This window comes from Episyrphus balteatus, chromosome 2 (genome assembly GCF_945859705.1).
Source record: "Episyrphus balteatus chromosome 2, idEpiBalt1.1, whole genome shotgun sequence".
Taxonomy (NCBI): Eukaryota; Metazoa; Arthropoda; class Insecta; order Diptera; family Syrphidae; genus Episyrphus; species Episyrphus balteatus.
The window spans coordinates 49,249,238-49,271,886 of record NC_079135.1 but is presented as its reverse complement, the minus strand read 5'-3'; the positions used below and the strand labels follow the sequence as shown (position 1 = coordinate 49,271,886).

At 30.5% G+C, this 22,649-nt stretch overlaps 3 protein-coding genes across 4 annotated transcripts in view; 2 read left to right on the top strand and 1 right to left on the bottom strand.

Annotated features, from left to right (window-relative positions):
- Positions 1-22,649, top strand: part of LOC129911747 (ecdysone-induced protein 74EF-like) — a 157,190-nt gene that overhangs the window by 93,106 nt on the left and 41,435 nt on the right. For both annotated transcript variants that reach the window (XM_055989653.1, XM_055989654.1), the window contains exon 3: positions 21,772-22,645. In XM_055989653.1, coding sequence (XP_055845628.1) covers positions 22,559-22,645 — 87 coding nt within the window. In that variant the 5' untranslated portion in view covers positions 21,772-22,558. The remainder of the gene's footprint in view (positions 1-21,771; positions 22,646-22,649) is intronic.
- On the top strand, positions 10,627-11,881 carry LOC129911745 (lymphokine-activated killer T-cell-originated protein kinase-like). The gene is made up of 2 exons (XM_055989651.1): positions 10,627-10,748; positions 10,807-11,881. The coding sequence occupies exon 2, from the start codon at positions 10,821-10,823 to the stop codon at positions 11,790-11,792; it is 972 nt and encodes a 323-aa protein (XP_055845626.1). The 5' UTR covers positions 10,627-10,748; positions 10,807-10,820; the 3' UTR covers positions 11,793-11,881.
- LOC129911746 (U7 snRNA-associated Sm-like protein LSm11) lies at positions 14,492-17,321 on the bottom strand. The gene is made up of 3 exons (XM_055989652.1): positions 16,874-17,321; positions 16,552-16,818; positions 14,492-14,747 (listed from the first exon to the last, which is right to left on the bottom strand). The coding sequence occupies exons 1-3, from the start codon at positions 17,187-17,189 to the stop codon at positions 14,557-14,559; spliced, it is 774 nt and encodes a 257-aa protein (XP_055845627.1). The 5' UTR covers positions 17,190-17,321; the 3' UTR covers positions 14,492-14,556.

Below are 22,649 nucleotides of genomic sequence, written 5' to 3'. Positions count from 1 at the left end.
TTAAAGTTCTCAGGGAATCACTACAGAGCCAATTAGGAAAATATTCAAAAAAATAAGTAAGCACAATAACCTTTGGTTAATGAAATAAAAAAAAATGTTCAAACATTGCAAGGTCAAGAAAAATACCTTAAGTTCGCATTAATTTTTTTGTTTCTATAAAAATCAAAGTTTTAGTTTTTCAAAATAGCTTTATTCCTTACTTGAGTCAGTCTCAATCCAAAAAAGAATTTAAGTAAGAAATAAACAAAAAATAAATAGGCCGTACTAAAACAACGACCAAAATTATCGCTTTATACATTTACATTACAATTTAATATATATATATTGAATTATGTATATTCAATCACTCCACTTAAAATAAAAATAATTTTAATAATTTTTGTTATTTTTTTCTTCGTTATCATTTACATTACAATTGCTCAAATTTAGAAATTATAATGTCGAATGTATTAAGCATTGTTTATTAACTAAATAACAACATTTATTTCATTCGATTATCTTGTGAAAGGTATCCACCAATTTATAAACGTTGAGCAGTTTATGTGACGGTACACCCCTTTAAAGGTTAAAAAAAACTCATTAAACAGTGAAACAATTCCAATTCGACTTAATTTGACTATTACAGATTTATTTTTAAAACAAATCAGATGTCTATTTAAATCCACATTCAAATTTTAACTAATAATACCACCAACTGTGAGTTACAGGGCTAATAATTATTCATTTACTAACTTTATTATTAGTGATCGGATTTCTATGCAAATGCATGTTTTTCGGGAACACCTTGGAAGCATGGAAACGAATTATGTATACGAATCAGGAGATTTCCTTTAAAATAAAATTTGCTTTTCTTATTATTAAACATGTTTTTTTCTTAAGATTGCAACCTAAAAAAAAAAATGCCATTTGATTTAAAAGTATAAAGCTATTAATACACAGTCAACAAAATTGGAAATGGTATGACTCCCTGACGTTACCAAGAGCATCAGATATCTTCACTCTGTCAACGCGCTCCAACGTCATAGCCATAACCCAAAATAACTATTTTCAAAAAATTTACCCACAAAATTGTGTCGAAGTCTGTCGTTTTCAAAAAATTGATTTTTCAAAAAATCGTTTAAAACTTTAAAACATTAAATGCACGACTGAGAAGTACGTTCTTGTTTGTTAAAAGTTTGTTGGAATTTTGGCAGCTTCACAATGCCGCTTTGACCTTAGCTTCACGTACGCTACGTAGAACTTGCTTTACGGGCGCTTCAAAATGACATAAAAAAGCCTTGTTCCTGAACTGCGAATTTCGGCAATTTTAAACGTCATATTCATACAATTGAAATAATAATTCCATAAAATTAGGAGTTCGTTGAACAAATCTAATAGGCTATTGATTATGTCGAAAAAAACAGGGTAATAAGGAACTAAGACGTTCACGGGTTTTTATTGTAGGAATCGTTCACTGGATTATAAAAGAAGATAAAACCGCGGAGTGCTATTAAATGAGAGGGTGGAAACTGAAGATAGGGGTGCAAAAGCCCCCTTTTTGGTTTTTTCAATATACCTCGTAAACCAAGCGAAATTTTGATAAATTCCACATAAAACTTTTTGTAGAGAATTAAATTTTTTTTTATAAAAATTTTTTTTTATAAAAATTGAAAAAAAAATTTACATACCAAAATAGTCCAAACAATCATACAAAAAATATCAAAAAAATCGATTTTTTGAGTTTTTTTGCTTTTTTAGTTGTAAATTTTGTTTGGGTTGAGATAGACATAAACATTGCTCCAAAGAAAAAAAGAAGATTAAATTTCCTTCAAAATGCTGTACTCAATAAATTTTTTCATTGAAAATTGACCGAAGTATGGCCATTTTAATCTATCTTTTTTTTCGCATTTTTAGTTTTACTTAAGTAAAACAGAAACATTTGAGGGAAAAGTACGATTACTTGAGCACCAAGAACTGATAATGAGATTTTGTAGAGGGGTTAAATACAATCATTGTTTACTATGGGAGGGAGGGTCAATGTCCCCCCGTTTTGGAGGGAGGGGCAATTTTCTAATTTTTTCAAAAGTTAGAATTATAAACTTAATATTAATTTTAAAATGAAGTTGTTTTAATCAATTCTTTTTGAAATACCCGATTTTTCTGTTTTACTTAAGTAAAACTAAAAATGCGAAAAAAAAGATAGATTAAAATGGCCATACTTCAATCAATTTTCAATGAAAAAATTTATTGAGTACAGCATTTTGAAGGAAATTTAATCTTCTTTTTTTCTTTGGAGCAATGTTTATGCCTATCTCAACCCAAACAAAATTTACAACTAAAAAAGCAAAAAAACTCAAAAAATCGATTTTTTTGATATTTTTTGTATGATTGTTTGGACTATTTTAGTATGGAAATTTTTTTTTTCAATTTTTATAAAACATTATGTCAATAGGAAATTTAATTCTCTACAAAAAGTTTTATGTGGAATTTATCAAAATTTTGCTTGGTTTACGAGGTATATTGAAAAAACCAAAAAGGGGGCTTTTGCACCCCTATTTTCAGTTTCCTCCCTCTCATTTAATAGCACTCCGCGGTTTTATCTTCTTTTATAACCCATTGAACCATTCCTGCGATAAAAACCCGTGAACGTCTTAGTTCCTTTCTAAACTACATAATCAATAGCCTATAAGTTTTGACAGCTGTTTCAAAAAAAAAATTTATGCAAATCAGAATTAAAAGAATTTGTTTGGCAATATCCTGAAGAACAAAATTATAATAAATACTTAGCTTAGTCCGGTTCTGCAGCTGTAAATAAACAAGCTTGTTGATGACAGCCATCTAATGAAAATAAAATGGAGGCATGCACTCATCGAAAAACTTAAAGAAACTAGAGCCCTCTATAAAAGCTTCACGGAACTAACAGCACAAGCACTCCATATATTATATCCTCTAAGAATAAATAACAATTTGACTTCAACTATTGGTTTTGTTGCTAATTTTTTTTTTAACCAAAATATAACAAATCCAAACGTCAAACACGAGCAAAAGTTGAAATGGACTTTTGCTTCGAGCTCGCTTCATGTTACGATGGTTTGTGTACATACTAATGAACTCCGAAACGTAACGTGAAGCCCAAAGCGTCATTGTGAGCATTCTGCACAGTTTCCTATGTTTTTAAAGAAAAACAAGCTAATTTTTTTTCGAGACGAAACCAAAACTTGCCCTATAGAACAAGTAGAAATCATTTTGGTATATGTATAAATTTTGTATGTCGATTACCACTCCAAGGGAACGGGGCTTGCATTCACATTTTTTAAAACTCAAAAATTATTTTCTCACCTTTAAAGTGTTTTTCTGCTTCCCCTAAACAAATTCATGCTCGTACATTTGAGGGTTTATAAACCATAGTCCAATTTTAGCCATCAAACTATCAGATTGCATTCACACTCAGTTTGTTAGATTAATAGAGGATAGTATTCGGTACCTCAACCGATCCAGTAATTTGGTATCAACGCGGTAGTGATCTAAACATGAACAAAACTCGGAACTATCAAAGATATCTTATACGCGATCAACGTCAAGTTATATTAACTTTGTTCTACCACTTATACCAGATGTTTAATTGAAACTTTTTTTAAAGTTCTAGTGCATTTAAAAATTGTTTCGTTACTAGTTTTCAGTTAACCGAATAATACATTACAGTAAAAAATTACAGTGTTTCGACTCGTCAGTCACCTCTTCTCTTTTTTTCTCACCCACACGCTCCTCTTAAATCCATTATCAATAACAACAACAAAAAATCGTAATAATTTTCTTATTATTATTATAATGAAAATTCCAATTATTTAATTCAAATCTGCAGTGTGTGTGATTATCCGTATCCATGTTATTTTTGTGCAGATACAATCCACTTGCTGATTGCGGGTGTTATTGCGAGTTGGATTTGAATTCAACAACAACAAACGCTCTATTGTCTTGTCTGTTACTACGGTTGCCGTGAAAGATGATGTACACCATCAACAACGCCATCACCATTATGATGATGTAGCAGCAATTCTAGTATAAATGCACCAACGAGTTTGCGGTTGTTGCACCTGGATGTGCGAAGAAAAAATGCGAGGAAGTAAGTAATGCAACTACAGCATTTTGTGGTACGTGGTGGAGCTGCTAAAGCTATGGTATCAGAAGAGGTGATCACCGATTACTCTCTCTCTCGCTTCGTATTTGTAAGTGATAGGAACTAGGTGTAATTATTTTAATATAATTATTACAAGCATAATCTTGCTCTCGTGTTACAACGTAGTGAATTGTTTGGTTTGTTTGTTTATTTATTTGTCTGTTGAACATACTAAGTGGAATTCACTGTGTAGACACCAGTGAATGCACTTTCGCTTTTTCTCGTGGAAGTCCAAAAGGAATGTGCTGATATAGTCAGTCACACATATTAATTTCTTAATTATTTATACGTTGGGATTTTCTTTAGCGTGTGGCGCTCTTTTGATAATAAAGAGGCTGATAGATATTAAGCTCCTATGCGGTAATGGTACTTAGTATTTTATCATAAGAGAGTGAAGATTGATGATCAAAATTAATTTTTAATGTACATTAGAGTGACCCCAACTCCCATAGAAAAAAATTTTTGTCGAATTTTTTTCGGGGGAACCCCATAAAATGTTCCGCCTTTGCAGATTTTTAGATAGCCAAAATTTCAGCTCGATTGGATAACTCTAAATGGTGCCGACACTCGCTCAAAGTATCAAAAATATCTGCTCTAGCTCCCAAACAAATCGGGTTATTTTCACTTTTTATATATTAAATTAAAGGTAGTGTTGTTACACATAATTCAAATGCTAAATTTGTTTAGTTTTACTAAAAACGAAAAATATTGTCATCAATTTAAATTTTCAGTACTTACCTCAAAAAGAGCTGAAGTGCAAACTCGATTTAAAATTAAATTTTTTTTTATTCTGCGGATTGGGATAGAATGGATGTTTCTCTATCTCTGGGCCTAGCTACAGACACATGAAGATGAACAATTTGTCACAGCAGGGTTAAAAAATATTGTGAACAAAAAAACATTGAACTTTTTCAGCCGATTGAAAATAGACACAAGTTTTCTCAAAGAAACTCCAAATCTTTGGCCAGAAAACCCGCATTTTAAAGAAGGCTTTAAAAAAGTGCAATAACTTAAAGTCGTAAATGACATGACAGAAAGAGGAGTCAAATTAATAACCGATTTTAATAACCTTTTAACTAAAGATGAGGAACAAAAACAATATGTACTTCAAGTAGTCAGTGAGGGCCGAAAATTGTATCCTGATGCTTCCAAAACTACTTTGTAAATCTCTTGATTAAATTTTTTTAGTATTTACTTCAATAATTATGTATAAGAAATGTAACACGATGTTATTTTTTTTGTTTTTTAGGCCTATGTGAATTGCGTAAAAAAGTTAACATAGTGTAAAATTTTTGACACTATTGAGGTGAATAAAAAAATTTCAGCTGTTAAAAATTTATTGGGCTCTGGGACCTGGTTAAATTTGAGTTAAATTCTTTTTGCAGATATTTTTGTTTTGTTTTTTTTTTTTTATTAAAAAGGAGTTTCATAGCAGAAAAGAAGCAGAGAAAAATATTAAACAATAAGCCATACAGCTGAAATTTTTTTGTTCACCTCAATAGTGTCAAAAATTTTACACGGTGTTAACTATTTAACGCAATTCACACACAGCCTTAGAATTCTGTTAAATGTTTCGTTTTTTTTAAATAAAACAGTTTAAAAAAAAGTTTCATTTTAAATCGAGTTTGCACTTCAGCTCTTTTTGAGGTAAGTACTGAAAATTTAAATTGATGACAAAATTTTTCTGTTTTAGTAAAACTAAACAAATTTAGCATCTGAATTATGTGTAGCAACACTACCCTTAATTTAATATATAAAAAGTGAAAATAACCCGATCTCTTTGGGAGCTAGAGCTAATTTTCTTCGAAAAACAGTGAAAAAACAGATATTTTTGATACTTTGAGCGAGTGTCGGCACCATTTAGAGTTATCCAATCGAGCTGAAATTTTGGCTATCTAAAAATCTGCAAAGGCGGAACATTTTATGGGGTTCCCCCGACCAAATTTCGAAAATCGATTTCTTGCGGTCACTCTAATGTACATACATATGCAGGTTTGTAATAAAATAAATTTTCTATGTATAAGTTTATGTATAGGTACAGAAATTTGTTTCGATATATACATAATATGATATTTAACCTCTTGTAACCCAAGATCACAAATTTTAAAATCAAAAATGTCAATCGACTTGCATTTAACTATAACAAAACACGTATTTTTTTAAAATTCAATATCTTCATTAATTAATTAATTAATTACTTAGTTATTTCGGAATTTACGGAGTAAAAAATAAGTTTAAATAATTTATTTTTGTATATAAATGCAAAAATTCAAACAAAAAACTATCTAATCATTATTTTTAGGCACTTTCCTAAAATCCAAAAATAAAACCCATTTAGTTTAAGCAGGAAATATATTTTTTCTGAATTTCGTTATTTTTACACAAATTCGCTTATTTTCAATAAAGGCCCAACTTTCAACATTAACTGCCAATTAAAAACTATTGGGTGCCATTTATTAGAAATATGGTGTACTATTTCGATAAAGCAATATTTTTAAAAATTATGTTATAAGCTTCAAAAGAAGAAAAATATACATAGTTTTTGTACAGCTTTGTGGGATCATTGTTGGTTTGTAACAGATATGTCACATGGGGCTACAAGTGGTTAAAAAAGTTATATTAGGCTGTTAACCTGGGCATATGGTGCAAAATAATGGAGAAGAGCACATGACATATAGAGTTAGAAAATCATTGGCTACTTTCTTTTCCTCTCTTTTCTCTGGCCCTATTAAGCGTTCGCCAGGTCTTCATAGGTGGATCTGAAAAAAAAAAATATACCTTCATCTGTTATTTCATCGGTTTTTATTTCAAATTGAAAAGTATTCGATTCGTTGTCAACAGCCTAGGGTTGCCTGAACAAAAGTTTGTCATATGCAGGGTTTCCAGCAAGTCTAAAAAATATTCCCGCAGCGTATTATCGATTTTTCATATACTTCACTCTATTTTATATTATATTCAAAGTCAATTTTTCATGTTGAAAGAATTAAAAAAATAATTTAAAAAAAAGTACGTATACACCACAGTGAACATTTTTGTAAGTGTATTTTCTTGATTAATATTTATTTTAATTGTTCAAAACTTGTATATAACAAAAACTATATCATATACGTGGGCAACCTTGGATGGAGCCAACTTATGGCTAGGCAACTTGTTGCTGGTGGACAAGAATTGAATACGCTTTCATTTAAAACAAAAACCGAATTGATAACAGATAAGCGTATATTTTCTCCGCACACTAACCTATTCAAATCTGGCAACCTCATGTGGTAACTGAAAATGCTGGTTTTTTATTGATAAAAGATATATACGATTTTGATAAAAGATATAAACGGTTTTTCACCTTTAAGTATTGCAAAATTTTTAGAGTCGTCCATTAACTGATTTCATCTAGTTTAGAAAAAAGGACATTTACACGTTTCACTGTTGTATAAAATATGTGCTTTGGTTAAAAGAAAACCTTGATTAGAATATTCAAAATACTGTTTTTTCTAATTTTTTTCATTTTGACGTTGATATTAAACGCGTTTTTTTCCGCGCCCTGCAACGTAACTCAAAAACTAGAGAAGCTATTGATTGAAGTCTAGTGCATATTACTCGTTAACTTATTTACTCGTAAAAGTTTTAATATAATTTTCACAATAAATATTGTTTTTAACAATTTGTTTACGAAATAAAATGCACGACTAGGTCGCACGTAAACAGTCAAAAAAAGGGCACCTTAAAATAAGATGATGCCCACCTTAAAACAATACGATTCCCGCTTAAAATAAGTGGATTCCACCTTAATTTAACGTGAACTTCATTCTTCATTGATTCCCTAGAGGACAAATTGAAATTTTTTAGGACCAAAACTAACGAAACCTGCCATATAACGGAAATAGAAAAGTTAATTTACTTCAAGAGCGGCTCTAACGATTTTGATTAAAATTTGTTTGTTTAGTATTAAACATGAGAGCCTTCATTTGAAATAAAAAAAAAATATTTACCGTTATTAATGATACCTGCCATAGAACGGATTTTCTGATTTATGAATTACCTACTTCTAAACGATTTCAACTAAAAATTTTATACAGAACCGTTAAATAAAATTTTATATAAAAATTTTATAAAATTACCATTTTTGGATTTAAAAAATTTTTTTTTTTTGAATTTTATTGAAACTTCGTTTTTATGTGTTTAATAATATTTTCTTAAAAATGGCATACCAATTTTTTTTTTGAAAAATGTTGCAAAATTTGTATAGGTAGGTATATAAAAAATTATTTTTTTTCATACGGCTCTGACGATTTTCGAATTTTTTTTTCTAAAAATTTAAAGAAATCAAATAACATACTTGGTTTTGTAGTCTTATGCAAAACCCTTTCAGAGTACAAAAACTTAAATAATATGGAAAAATTACCTAATAAAAAAGTCGGATTTCTTAAGAATAAAAATTTTATCTCGGTTATTTATGGAATATTTTCAACAATGTTATACCATTTTGAAAAGAGAATTGAACACACCAACTTTTAAGGTAACTTGCCGAAACATCGTAATGCATTTTTTTACACTACGGTTCATTGAATTAGAGTCATGTAAAAATTTTTAGTACTTAGTTGGGCAAAAGAGTAATATTTGCTTTAAAACTGATGCAGCTGAGTTAAAATTTTTAAATGCATTTGGTAGCAGGGTTATTCAAGGTTCTGTAACAGGGTGACCATTTTTTCAACTTTTTTTAAAAGCCCATAACTCACACAATATATTGCTGCGATTTTTTAAATTATTTTTCTGATAACTGTCACCACCTACCCTATCTACCGTGTTCGTTTCAACGTTGGCTTTTGGGACACCCTGTATAAAAACGCAAAAAAAAACAAACAAAAAAACATAAAATTCGTTTTTTAAAGGAATAAGTCAAAATCGTTTGAGTCGTTTTTTTTTTGTAAATAATTTTTTATAAATAATAATTTTTTGAAAAAAAAAGAATTAAATAAAAATTGGTATGACATATTGCAGAAATAACTAATCAACATAAACCAAAAAATTCAATGTCCGGTTTTTAATACAGTCAAATAAGGTGAAAAAAGGGGTAAATCTCGGAAAGAATGCTAATAGAAATTTTTTTTGCTCAAAACCTTCGGTTTGGCATTTTATAACATACCTCAAAAGTCTAGAAAAATCTCATGTCCGCAAGTCGCGATTTGCAAGCACAAGCACAAAAAGATGATGGTATTATACACATATGATACATGATTTCAAGGTATTTTAGAACTTTTTTAGATTTTTAGGTAATTAGAACTTGCGGACATGAGATTTTTTTAGATTTTTGAAATAAATTATAGAATATACAAACAAACATAGATACCAAAAAATTAGCCTATTAGCACTAATTCCAAGATTGTACCAGGATGTTTTTTAGTGCATATCCTAAAATTTCTCCTTTCTTTAAAATTCCATTTGTTCATAGATTTATATGTTTTTTTCATTGCATTGTATTGATTCTTAATGGTTAAAATAGAAAATATATTCATAATGGTTGTTTTCGTTAATAAAACTTTTCGCATTTTTCACTTTTCAAACAAAATTTTAAAATGTCAAACTTCAAATTCATAGGTGTGTGTGCAAATCGGTGTAAATCTGACTAAAAATGTGGAGTAAATCCGGGGTACTCCGTAGTACTAAAATTACTCCGGAGTAATTTTTTTTTACACTTTTGTGGCGTCAAAGAACACAAAACGTTCAAAAGTGCAAAAATAAGTACTAAAAGGGTACTCTCATTGGAGTGAAAGAAAACGACATTAAGCGTTTCGAATACCCTTCTTTCAGATTTGAAAAAAACTCGGCCTTCCTATATTTCGTTCCACAAAACAATGCTATCTTTCCTGTACTATAAATAGAGAATGAAAAATTCAGGAATCTCAGATATCTTTCAATTTCAAATAAATAATTTTCAAAAAACGATAATTGGAAGTAGGCTAAAGTTGATTTCGGGTGTTTCGACCCCCCAATGCCCCCCCTCAGGGTCCAGACCGCCAAAATATTGTGTTGTCATCCGAACTGCATATATGTACCAAGCTTCAGTTCGATACGATAATTGGAAGTGGGTCAAAATTAAGTTCCAAGATTTAATTACATTATTGTTAGTTTGTAAGTTAGTTAGTTACAAGGGAAGCAAATAAAATCGTAATAAAAAGTGTATGCACAGAAAAAGATACATATTTATATTAGCTACAACTTTGATCAAATAACTTATTCGGTCAAACCATTAGTTCGGGAGATAAAGATTAATACGCGTTTTCCAAATGGCGGATTTCGCCAGGGGGTGGTGTCATGAAAACCTAGACTTAAGCTTTTCTAATACCCTTCTTTCAGATCTCAAAAATAAGCCTTCCTATATTCCTATTTGTTCCACGAAAAAGTCTATCTTTCCTGTACTATAAATACTGTCGAAAATGAAATAAAAATTCAAATATCTTAGATATCTTTGAAGTATACTCTTGATTCGTAAATTAAATTTCAAATCAAAACAAATCAAATCAACAAAAATTTTCAATTTTTCAAGTTTATAATAATCAACAAAAAAAAAACAAAGAATTGAAAAATATTTACATAGGTAAATAAAAATTAAAAAAAAATATGTCTGAACAATTTCAAATATAAAATCTATTTAGTTTCACAAGCAATAATGGACAAAACTCCAGGAAAAGTACTGCGAAATCAGCATTTGGAAAAAGTTGCCAGCCAAAGTACCCCAATTAAAATCCCGGCATCGCCTTTAATGAAAAACCTCGGATATGGTACGTATGTAAATGTCTATAAACTAGATCGTTCGCCCAGATGTGGACAAATTCGTTCTCCTTGGGCAGTGAAGCGTATCTCACGAAGAGCACGCGGTGCAGGAAAGCTTGAGTACAATAAAAGAATTCAAGAAGAGAGCGATATTCTCAGAAAACTCACACATCCAAATATAGTGGGCTTCCGGGGTATTCAAAAATCCGAAGATGGCATGTACTCACTATTGCTTGAGTGTTGCCAAACATGCTTGGGAACGATTCTTGAAAATCGTTTTGAAGATGACCTCGGAGCCTTACCTGCCAAAAACACCATAAAGATGATTTTCGACATCTGCAAAGCATTAGACTTTTTACACAATGAGGCAAAGCTTCTGCATGGCGACCTGAAATCTTCCAACATTCTTGTCCATAATGATTTCGAAATCTGCAAGCTTTGTGACTTTGGTGTAAGTCTTCCTTTGGATGAGAATGGCTTTATTAATTTTGATAAAAATCCTGAAGTGCAATATGTTGGGACGGCAGTTTGGTTAGCTCCGGAAGTTATTGACGTCGAAGATGTTATTGATGCCAAAGCTGACATCTTTAGCTTTGGACTTACTATTTATGAAACAATATCACTTTGCCCTCCACATACCATATATATAAGCGACGAAGATTCCAAAGAGTCATTTAAAGATGAATCCTTGGATTGCTCTGGTATCGAAAGAGCTTATGGAACTCGACCACCTTTACCACAAGCATTTGAATTTACAGCTGAATATAATAAAATTTTGGAAATATTTTACTATTGTACAAATGAAGCTGCTGAGGATAGACCTTCTGCTAAAGAAATTTGGGTTTCACTTGAAAATAGTTTCAATTGAAGTTAATAGTTATGAAGTTAATTGTTATGTAATCATTGTATTTTTAAAATATTTGATGAAATAAAAGAACAACCAGTTTTATCTCTAAACATTTCCCTAGATTTCAGTTTTTTTTTTTTGTTTCAATAACAAACCAATATTTTTATTGAATTCTAAGCGGGCCTTAGGTCGTTATTTAATATTCTAAAAATTACTGTCAACGTTTCAAACGTTTTAACGTTCTTCGTCAGGAATCTATAAATTGGAAAACATTTTTAAAAAATCTAATAAATACCAAGTTACAGTATGCTATCTATTTAATTTTAAGAGTTTTCTATAAATTCCAATTTATAGAGTCCTGACGAAGGTCACGAAGATAGAAATAAAAGCAATATTTTTTCTAGATGAATTCGTAAATATAGATATTTTTTTCTATCAGCTCGCTTTTTGCTTGGTTTTCTTTTTACATGGACTAATACCACTTTCAAATGAAATGACTCTTATTGTCTAAGAGACCTTATATGCCATCATCGCTAGTACTGTTAGAAGCATTAGTTTGACTAATTTGCGACAAGTGCTTCATGGTATTGCTTACCAAGACTATATTTAAGTTTTTCCACAATTTTTCCTTATTTCTCGACTTTTCTGCACACAATGAAACAGTGCCTTAACTCTAGCCATAAACATTTGGTGGTAGCACCTTATATTTGTTGTTGCTTAAAGATTATAATGGAATTGACGGCTAACAGCAGCCTAACTGCATGTATGGAAACATACGAAAACTGAAACAAAATTACACTTTTTTGTAACAAAAACCAAATTATGCTTTGATAATTTCTTCTTTTAAAATCCGTTTTAATCTTTTCTATACAACTTTTTTTTTCTTGGAGAAATCTATATATATATATGTATCTCATGCTCATTTGCGTTTAATAACTTCTTCTTCTTCTTCTTCTTCCTTTTTTCTCGGCGCTGTTATGATCTCGATGTCGAGGGGATCATAACCTTCCCACGTTACTGCTTCACACTAGTGATCCGCCTGTGGGGTTCGCCGGGTTGACCTCAGAAATCGGCGGCAAGCCTCCCGGTTTTGTATTGTTCCGTTTCTGAGGCCAACTGAATGCTGGTGTTTTTGCATTTGCTTGTACCAGGAGTTTTTAGGCCTACCTTTCTTTTTATTTCGTGTATTATATGACAATTTTTTATAAAATAACCTCAGCTATAATTTTGTAGAACATAATTTTTGTCTAAAACCTACCGTTTTTAAAATAAAAAATGTTGTGAACTTTGACCCCTTACAATGAGACTAGCGGACAGAGAAAACTTCAGGACTTTTAGCAGATTGTAAACCACCCTAACATCAAGCTGTATACCAAAAATCAGCCTGTTACAATTTTTTTCCTTTCTTTGACAATTTTTCGTCTATTCTTACTGGGCTAAAACTGCTCTCTGGAGATCTGTTTAACTTTATAAATCCAGATGTAAAATCTATTCTGCACAGTGTTCAGTTGTTTTGTCAAGTATTTTGTGATGGAAAAATAAAGATAAATGCAAATTATTCAAAATTATTGAATAATCACATAATTTTTTTTTAGTGAAAATTAAGAACAAAAAAAAATAAATGGATTTATGAAATTCAGATTTCAGTGATTGAATTTAAAATTAACTTTTATCCAAACTTAATCCGGAGTGACCGTTAATGATCAATTTTGAAAGATACTTCTATCCTCTTATTATGTTATTAATCACAAGCCCAAAACAGCAATATTATTGCTTTTTTTTTTTAGAAGTCTAGTATTTTTTAAATTTTTTTTACTAAAGTCCAATTTTTCAATAGTCAGATAAACCTCAGATAGAGCTTATTCCCAGGAATAAAAGTTTTTTTATATTGACATTTATTCTTCTGATAGTCTAACTGACAATTGAAAAATCAGGGCTAAATAAACAAATCAGGGGTCGAACTACGGCATACGTTCGTTAACGAATGGTTGCTATGTGTCCCTATCGTTTTCTAATAATTAAATAGAGACAGAAATAGGCAAAACGTTAACCTATGATCGTAATCGTGTGCCGAAATTCGACCCTAGGTCTTAATAAACTTGATTATTCATAAAAGTGAGTTGTTTTTAATTTATTTCTACTTTTAACACTTAAAAAATCCAATTATAGCAAAACAATTTATATATACAAAAAATTGACTTACACTAAAGTTTTGTTTTAATTTTTTTTATTATTTTTATAAATTTGATTATTAATGAAAGTGTTTTAAGTCCATTTGGGGGTAAAAACACGTTAACTTTCTTTGAGAATTTCGATAAATTTCATTGCATTTTAAAATTACATATTTTATGAATCTGAAATGCATCACATGAACTCCTTAATATTTAGCTATATTTTTAAAACCTTAAAAACGCAAACTCTTAAATATCTCGAAACATGAAAAAATCGTTATTAGAAGAGGTTTGTGTATAGCTTTCATACTTGCAGGGCAGCTGCTTGTGTAATCAATTTATATTGAAGGTTTTGAATGAACAACAACAAATCGGCTTATACCACTTTCAAATACAACGGCTCATATATTCTTAAACTAACCAATTTTACTTTACTTGTTTCTACCCTTACGTTCATGATTCCAACTTGTGATTTGAAATGTGTTTACATTTAAAAATCGAAAGTGGTCCCTTGCCATATCTTCTATAAAGATAAAAAAGATCTGACTATTCTAACAATAAAATATTAATCAAACAATTTTATTGTATATCAAAATACATTATCTATAAATAATTTAACTTTTCACCCCTTCCACTTTTTCATTCGCTTTTTCGGTTACAATTAGAACAATTTGCTCTCCACGAATTAGAAGCTGCGGTATACTCCTACTCAATTGGACATTCTTTCGATTTAAACTTTTAGCTTTGGTTTGAGGTAGTGTTATTCCCAAGTTTCTCAGTCTTTCACTGCAATCTGAAGGTGTTCCTAGAAAACAAAGGTACACATTAAAAATTTTTAGTAACTTACAAGATAACTCTCTTAAAAATGTAATTGAAGAAACAAAATCAATTAAAAAAGCGAATGCTTCGTTACAATTTCACAAAGAGCGGATCGTTGCCTTATCTGATGATGTTAGTAAGATTCATAACAGAAAAGATATCAACAAGTTAGCAAGAAGTTTTTACAGCAATTTATACAAAACGCCAGCTTAACAGCTCTTATTCACTTTTAAGTGGTGATTGGCAAGAAGAGAACTACTTTCCAAATTTCCTCAAAAGCGAAGTCGAATATGCGATTCAAAGTTTAAAAACCGAGAAATGTAATGGAAGTGATGGAATTGCTGCAGATTATTTAAAATACGCAAAATTTTTACTGGCCAACTGGTTGAAAGATGTTTTCAATCAGGTTTTGGTCACCGAAGAAATTCATAACAATGGAAGAAATCCGAAATTATCCTCATCCACAAAAAAAAAAAACAACTATAATAGGTATTAGGTAGATTAGCATAATATCTTGCGTTTATAAAGTTTTTGCATAATACCTTTTTAATGGAATGAAAGCAATTCAATCAACTATTTGAGCAAGTCGGGTTTAGATCTGGGTTCTCAACAATGGACCATCTTCAAACAATGAGTCAAATTATAGAAAAATCCAAGGAATATAATATCACGCTATACATATGTTGCATTTATTGATTTCGCCAAAGCATTCGATACAGTTGAACAAGTTTTTATCTGGCAAGCGTTAATTAAACAAGGTGTGGATTCGAAAATTGTTCATATCCTTCTAAATATGTACAATGATAATATCGCTTGCATTAAAACGGAAAGTATTGGGCCAATATTTCCCATAACGCAAGGTGATCCACTTTCAACTTTGGAAGACATTTTTAGCAAATTAGAATGGGAAAATAATGGTTTGAATATAAACGGCAAATATTTATCTTATATAAGGTTTGCGGATGATATTGTATTAATATCCACGCCCAAAAATGAATTACAAAATATGCTAGATGCGCTATGTTTAGAATGCAAAAAAGTCGGCTTATCAACTAATCGACAAAAAACCAAAATAATATCAAATGGCAACGATTCGGAAATAAAAATAGATGGTACCGTTTTAGATTACTTAGAGGACTATAATTATTTGGGCCAATATCATTCACCGAAAAAGATAAAAAAAAATGTTAACCAAAGAATAGCAAATGCTTGGAAACAATTTTGGAACGTGAAGAATCTGCTGGACCTAAACATCTCTATAAATACAAGAAAATGCCTCTTTAACTCAACAGTTCTTCCGGTCTTAACATGGGTGCCAAACATGACAATCTATTAGAACCCTCAAAAACAAGCTCCAATCCTGTGAAAGAGCAATGGAATGGTCAATTCTGAAGGTAAGGTTATCTCAACGGATTAACCACAAACATTTTAGACCCCAAACGAAATTTGAGGATGTTCTTCAAAAAAACAAGAAAATTTAAATGGGATTTGGGTGGACATATATTACGAACCTCAGATGATCGATGGACCAAATTAACAACAGAGTGGACCCCGAGGGACAAGAAAAGAAGTGTAGGAAGACAACTCAAGAGGTGGACACAGGCGAAATACATTCTTTTTGTCCAAACTACTGGAGGGATGCTTTAGACCGAAAAATGTGGAAGATGAAGGAGGAGGCTTACACTCATCAAACTTTAAAAAAAACTTATGCAAAAAATGTAAACTCTGAAGAGTAAATAAAGAATTAATAATAATAATAATAATAATAACAAGGAAGTCAACAATCTTACCACAAAACTTATTCTCGTCATACTTGTACTTTCGCCTTTTCCATGTTTCATGAACATCTCTTAGCAAAATATTCCAATGTTTATCGAAACTTATCACAAAACCAGTAATTGACCCTCGAATTCCATGCTCAGATCTTGTATGAATTTTTATTTGGCGTTTTTCGTGCATACAATCTCGTAAAACAGCCATCGGACCTTCCATGGTTTCTATTATTCTTAAAAGACTTCGTGTGTTCTTCATTCTTGGTCCAGAACTTTTAATTGCCACTGAATTGAAGGGGGATTAGGTATTTTGAAAACTTGAATTCAACAAAGTACTCACTTTGATGAGGCAAAAAGCGTCTTCCACTTGTAGATGGCTTAGCTTCAACTGGGAGATCTTTTTTTGTTGTTGATTCATCGATATCATCTTTAGACTTTATAGACATTCCATATAGTCCTTTTTTGTTATATTCTATTTCAAAAGCAGCAAGATTCTGGTAAATAACCTTTGGTTTTCTTTTGGTCAATTTGACTTCAGCATTTGCATAGAGCGCTTGGAGTGGATCGAATTCATCGCTTGTTATATCCAATTGTGGAGGCAGTAGCTCTTCTGATTCATCTTTATTTGTTTTAGATGTAGATGGCTTGTCACTCATGATGGTTTTTTTTTTTAAATAATTAGTATGTCATTAGTTAAATTCATAAAAATGCATTTGTTTTTAAATTAAATTTTTGAATAGAAATAAACAAACTTTAACTTGTTGATTGTGAAAGTAATGTCAAAATGACAGGAGGTGTCATTTTGGAAATGAACGAGTTCAGCGATGGCTAACAGATGAACACACCTAAATGTATGCAATGATTTGTAATAAAAGCTTTTTTCACTTAAAGCCTGGTACGCTGCTCGCGCTAAAATTTAGCTGAGATAAAATTCCCATACAAGTTATCGATAACTTGTATGGGATCCATTTTATCTCGGCTAAAAATTTTCGATAATTTGTATGGGAGCTAAAATTTAGCGCGAGCAGCGTACCAGGCTTAAGGTGCAGTAAGCATTAGCTGACAAAAAAATAATACACAAAAAGCTGGTAATAAAGCCTGGTACGCAGTTCGCGCTAAATTTTAGCTCCCATACAAATTATTGAAAATTTTTAGCGGAACTAAAATGAATCCCATACAAATTATCGATAACATGTATGGGAATTTTATCCCGGCTAAAGTTTGGCTCGATCTGCGTACCAGGCTTAAGTTAGGTTTTTCTAAAAAAAAAAATAGCCCCATTTTGACGGTGTTCCCGACTAACAATTTTGCTTCTATAAAGCTTTACAGGTGCTATGGTTGCTTGTGTAAAGCTTTTTATAAGGAAAATTGTTTGTAGGCTTGTTTACTCATGAGTTGATTTGATTGTCTAAGGGCCATTTTATTCACTATTAACTAACTTTGGGAAAACTCTTAAGTTGGCAAGATTTAGAGTTAAGCCTGGTACGCTGCTCACGCTAAATTTTAGCTCCCATACAAATTATCGAAAATTTTTAGCCGAGATAAAATGGATCCCATACAAGTTATCGATAACTTGTATGGGAATTTTATCTCAGCTAAAATTTAGCGCGAGCAGCGTACCAGGCTTTAAGCCTGGTATGCAGCTCGCGCTAAATTTTAGCTCCCATACAAATTATCGAAAAATTTTATCTGAGCTAAAATGGATCCCATACAAACTATCGATAACTTGTATGGGAATTTTGTCTCAGCTAAAATTTAGCGCGAACAGCGTACCAGGCTTATGTGAAAATATCCTACGTTTCCCGATAAAACTATATCAAAATCCATCGTAGTTAATTCGTAGTGGAAAAAGTTCTACTAATATTCGAAATTCGTAAAAAAACACGAATCACTGACTTCGAGTGGAATGGAATGCAACCCTTTTTTTTTTCTACAACAGAATATTTGTGTCAAAGTCTGAATGAAAACAATTTTATTTATGTAAAATGAAAGTTATTAACATTTGTTTTGGTTGAAAATTATAATTTGTTTTATTTTAAAGTTCAAAAACAACAAATAATGCCCAAAATCAATGGCTCTATGAATTGTTAACCCCTTGTAACCCAAAATCGCAAATTTTAAAATGAATAATGTGAATCGACTTGCCTTTAGTTATAATAAAACACGTATGTTTTTAAAATTCAATATCTTCATTATTTACTTAGTTATTTCGAAATTAAAGGAGTAAAAAAATAAGTTTAAATAATTTATTTTTGTAGATAAATGCAAAAATTTAAGCAAAAAACTATCTAGTATTTATTTTAAGGCGGATTCCTAAATTCCAAAAATAAAACCCCGTAAGTTTATGCAGGAAAAATATTTTTTCTGAATTTCGTAGTTTTGACACAAATTTGCTTGTTTTCAAAAAAAGCCAAACATTCAACTTTAACTGCCAATTAAAAACTATTGGTGCCATTTATTAAAAATATTGTGTACGATTTCGATAAAACAACATTTAAAAAATATGTTATAAGCTTCAAAGGAAGAAAAATATGGTTTTTGCAACTTTTGTGAGATCTTTGTTGGTTTGTAACAGATATGCCACATGGGGCTACAAGGGGTTAAGTTGGTTCGATAGGAAGTATTATATAAAAAGCAAATTGACATAAAAGACAAAAAGTTATTTCCATTAGAATGTTTATAAAATATTTATTAATATGAGCCTCAAGCCTGGTACGCTGCTCGCGCTAAATTTTAGCCGAGATAAAATGGATCCCATACAAGTTATCGATAACTTGTATGGGAATTTTATCTTGGCTAAAATTTAGCGCGAGCAGCGTACCAGGCTTTACTGATTAATCGATATATATCTACCTACTCAAATTTTAAAGACGTCCTTAAATGTGGTTTAACCAATAACAAAATTATTCACTTCTTTTACTAACTACCGCTCTATTATTAAATTTACTGCAATTTAACTACAATGACCTAAAAAGTGAAAAAGTGGGAAATTTACAAAAGTAAAAACAATTTTTCATTTTTTTTTTGGAAAAAACTACAAAAATTGGTAAAAAAAATTAAGCTTTCTATTTTATTTCATTATTTTTAATTTTGTGGTTAAATAAAAAACTGTCATAAAATGCGTTTGAAAATTTTTACTTTTTGACTTTTTGCAAAAAGTGGCCGTTGTAGTTATACCTTTAGAACTACTCATGCTCTTCTATCCAAGTAGATGAAATTGCATTGATTTTGTTGAAAGTGCGTTCCATCGATATAACTACTCGTACTTGTAGTATATACTTTAACATCCCTAAATGAAAAGGGCTATAGGCTATAGTAGAAACTCTAAAAAAACACAGACTAGAATATTAAATATCAACAAACAGAACTTTGACTTCATACAAAATAAAATGCACGCCTGGGTCGAACGTTCTTGCTCTTATGGTAAAAGTATAGCTGTTATCTTGAAGGTTTTTATAAAAAAAAAAATAGGGAAAATTATAATATGATTTTATTAAGGCATTTCCGATAGTGTCAAAAATAAATAAAATCTCTTTTTATAATTATTAATGAAACACAGTTTTTAATGTATTTGATCCCAAATAAAAATATGCCGTCTGGGTCCCTGTTCTGTAACTTTATCACTGGCGATTCCAACGTCTCTCAAATCCATTTTTTTCCATAAATAAAACAAAATTTCTTTCAAATTCAGAATTTGGAATTAAGAAATTATGATTTTGAACGAAATTTCCTTTATTTTGATAAGGTAAAATGGAGTAAGAGCCGTTTTTTTATAATATTTTATGTATACAAATTTTCTTACATTTTTCAAAAAAAATTGATATTCCATTTTAAAGAAATAATTTATTTACACATAAAAACAAAATTTCAAAGTTTTTATCGACCCGTTTTCGAAAAATGGATTTTTCAAAAAAAAAAAAAAAAATGGAAATAGTTTTTAAAAATCCAAAAATCTAGCTGTTCAAAATTTTCCAAAATTTTAATATTACCTTTACTTAAACGCTTTTTGCACAAAAATTTTCCTTGAAATCGGGCTAGTCTTATACGAGGCAATCAGAAAGCCATGGTAACCTGCGTTAATAAGGGTTACAAAAATATGTTTTTGTTTCAAAAGTTGGGTCTTATCTTTAACATTACACACAAAAATTTTAATGAAAATCTTTAGAGTCGTTTTTGAAAAAAAAAATTTTTCTATTCTATCTGAATTCGATTTTGTTTTTCGAATCCTAAACTTGCCCTTTAGTTACGGTGACCACATTTTTAAATTTCAAATAATGAACTAAAACAAAAAGTTAACAGAGTTTCTAGCTATTGTTTATTTTTTTTTATTTCAAAAAGCAACACAAAGACAAATCTTCCCGAAAATCTAAGTCAAATTCCACATTTTTTAAAATGTTGAAATTTTTTGTTTAAAACTTCCCGTCCAACTAGCTACTGCTGTCTTCTGACTTTTTTCCCACAGGTAGTACAATTTTCACAAAAAAAAAAAAAGTTTTGAATGCTCGAATATTCGTCAAACGCCGCAGGGTCACATGGATTAAAATCGTTTCTCTTTTTCATAATGTAAATTACATTAGGATCTTTGCACATTCAGAAAACTTGGACACGTTCGCATTATTATTTTGTTCCAAAAATTCTTTTTTGTTTCAACAAAATTATAAATACTGGATGTCAACAGCTTTTGAAATAATGAACATTTGTATGTTTTTTGAAACAAAATAATTCATAATGAACATGAACTTCAAATAATTAACAGTTCATTATTATAATGAAGGGATATGCCCTACAAACAATTTTGCTTCTATAAAGCTTTATAGAAGCAACGGTAGCATCTATAAAGCTTTATAGAAGCAAAATTGTTTGTTGGGTGGTCACCCTACTTATAGTACCTATATCGCAAGTAAAACAGAGTGTGTGAGTGAACACATGTAAAATAACTAAAGAGTTTTAACTGATATATACTTGGAAACAAAAACGGGTCAAAAATATTTGAAAAATTATGGAGCTTATCCTTAAAGTATTTGTTAGGTATCAAATTATAAAACCAATAACATTCTCTCATTTAAAAATTTTAAATTCTTGCTTTTTCTACCTGAAAATCAATTTTGGTCTACTGTCTGTTTCCAAAGTTATTATTAATGTTTAAATCTAAAAAAAAATTAAATCTTCAAATTTTAAATTAAAAATAAGATAAGAAAATAAATTAATAATGTACTACTTCTTTTCTTTTCTTTACAGACTTAATAAATAAAACATCAACAAAACAATATACGAGTAACATCAAAAACAAAATTTTACGTAGAATTTAATCGAGTTTAAAACAAAAAAATTCAAACAACTTTACCTATGTGTTCAATGAAATTTATTGTGTCTGATTTTCATTTAAAACTTTACGCCAAATTCACTCTTAGAAAGACTATTTATCTCTATCAGCCAGATAGTTTAATGCTGGCTAAAAAGATGTCACCATTTTGTACCTATTCGAAACACATACGTCCTTTTTATATAAAAATTTTTAATCTAAGAATATTTACTAGTGAATCTTAAAAAAAAAACTACAAAAGAAAAATTAAAAAACTATCCAGTTTAACGGAAATTCAAAATTCAAATACGAACCAAAAGTGCAGCAGAAGCTTTTTTTATTTTACTTCTACTTGCCATTCAAATATACAAAAAAAAAAAAAACAAAAACCCCAAAAAAAAAAGCTTTTCTTGGAGAGTTCGAAAAGTGCCTATAAGAACACATTTAGTGCGTACAGAAACCATTAAACGTAAGTGCCTTTGTCTACAAAGCAACTGAATTTATCAACTTTTTAAAGAGAAGACTGAGTAACAACAAGAACCAATAAAACAAAAAATCAGATAAATATTGAGAGAATAATACACAAAACAAAGCATCATCACGTTACCAACAATAAGTACCACTGTCGGAAGTGGGAGTGGAGATTTGTCTTCGCAACCGGGGACACAAACCAATACGCTGGCATTGGCGACAGGCATTCGGAGTGGCTCTGCCTTATCGGCGATGCCATTTATCGATGATGCGCTATTATGGTGTCCCGATAATGATGGCCGAATGGTTGGAGGTTTAGATATTGCCACTTGTCTTCAGGTTT

What these genes read in the sequence shown, in the direction of transcription:
- LOC129911746 (XM_055989652.1), bottom strand. Translation starts at nt 17,189, where the DNA reads ATGAGTGACAAGCCATCTACATCTAAAACAAATAAAGATGAATCAGAA. An exon ending in ACGCTTTTTGCCTCATCAAA is followed by an intron (nt 16,819 to 16,873) that starts GTGAGTACTTTG and finishes CCTTCAATTCAG; the next exon opens with TGGCAATTAAAAGTTCTGGA. An exon ending in TGACGAGAATAAGTTTTGTG is followed by an intron (nt 14,748 to 16,551) that starts GTAAGATTGTTG and finishes TTTGTTTTCTAG; the next exon opens with GAACACCTTCAGATTGCAGT.
- LOC129911745 (XM_055989651.1), top strand. Translation starts at nt 10,821, where the DNA reads ATGGACAAAACTCCAGGAAAAGTACTGCGAAATCAGCATTTGGAAAAA.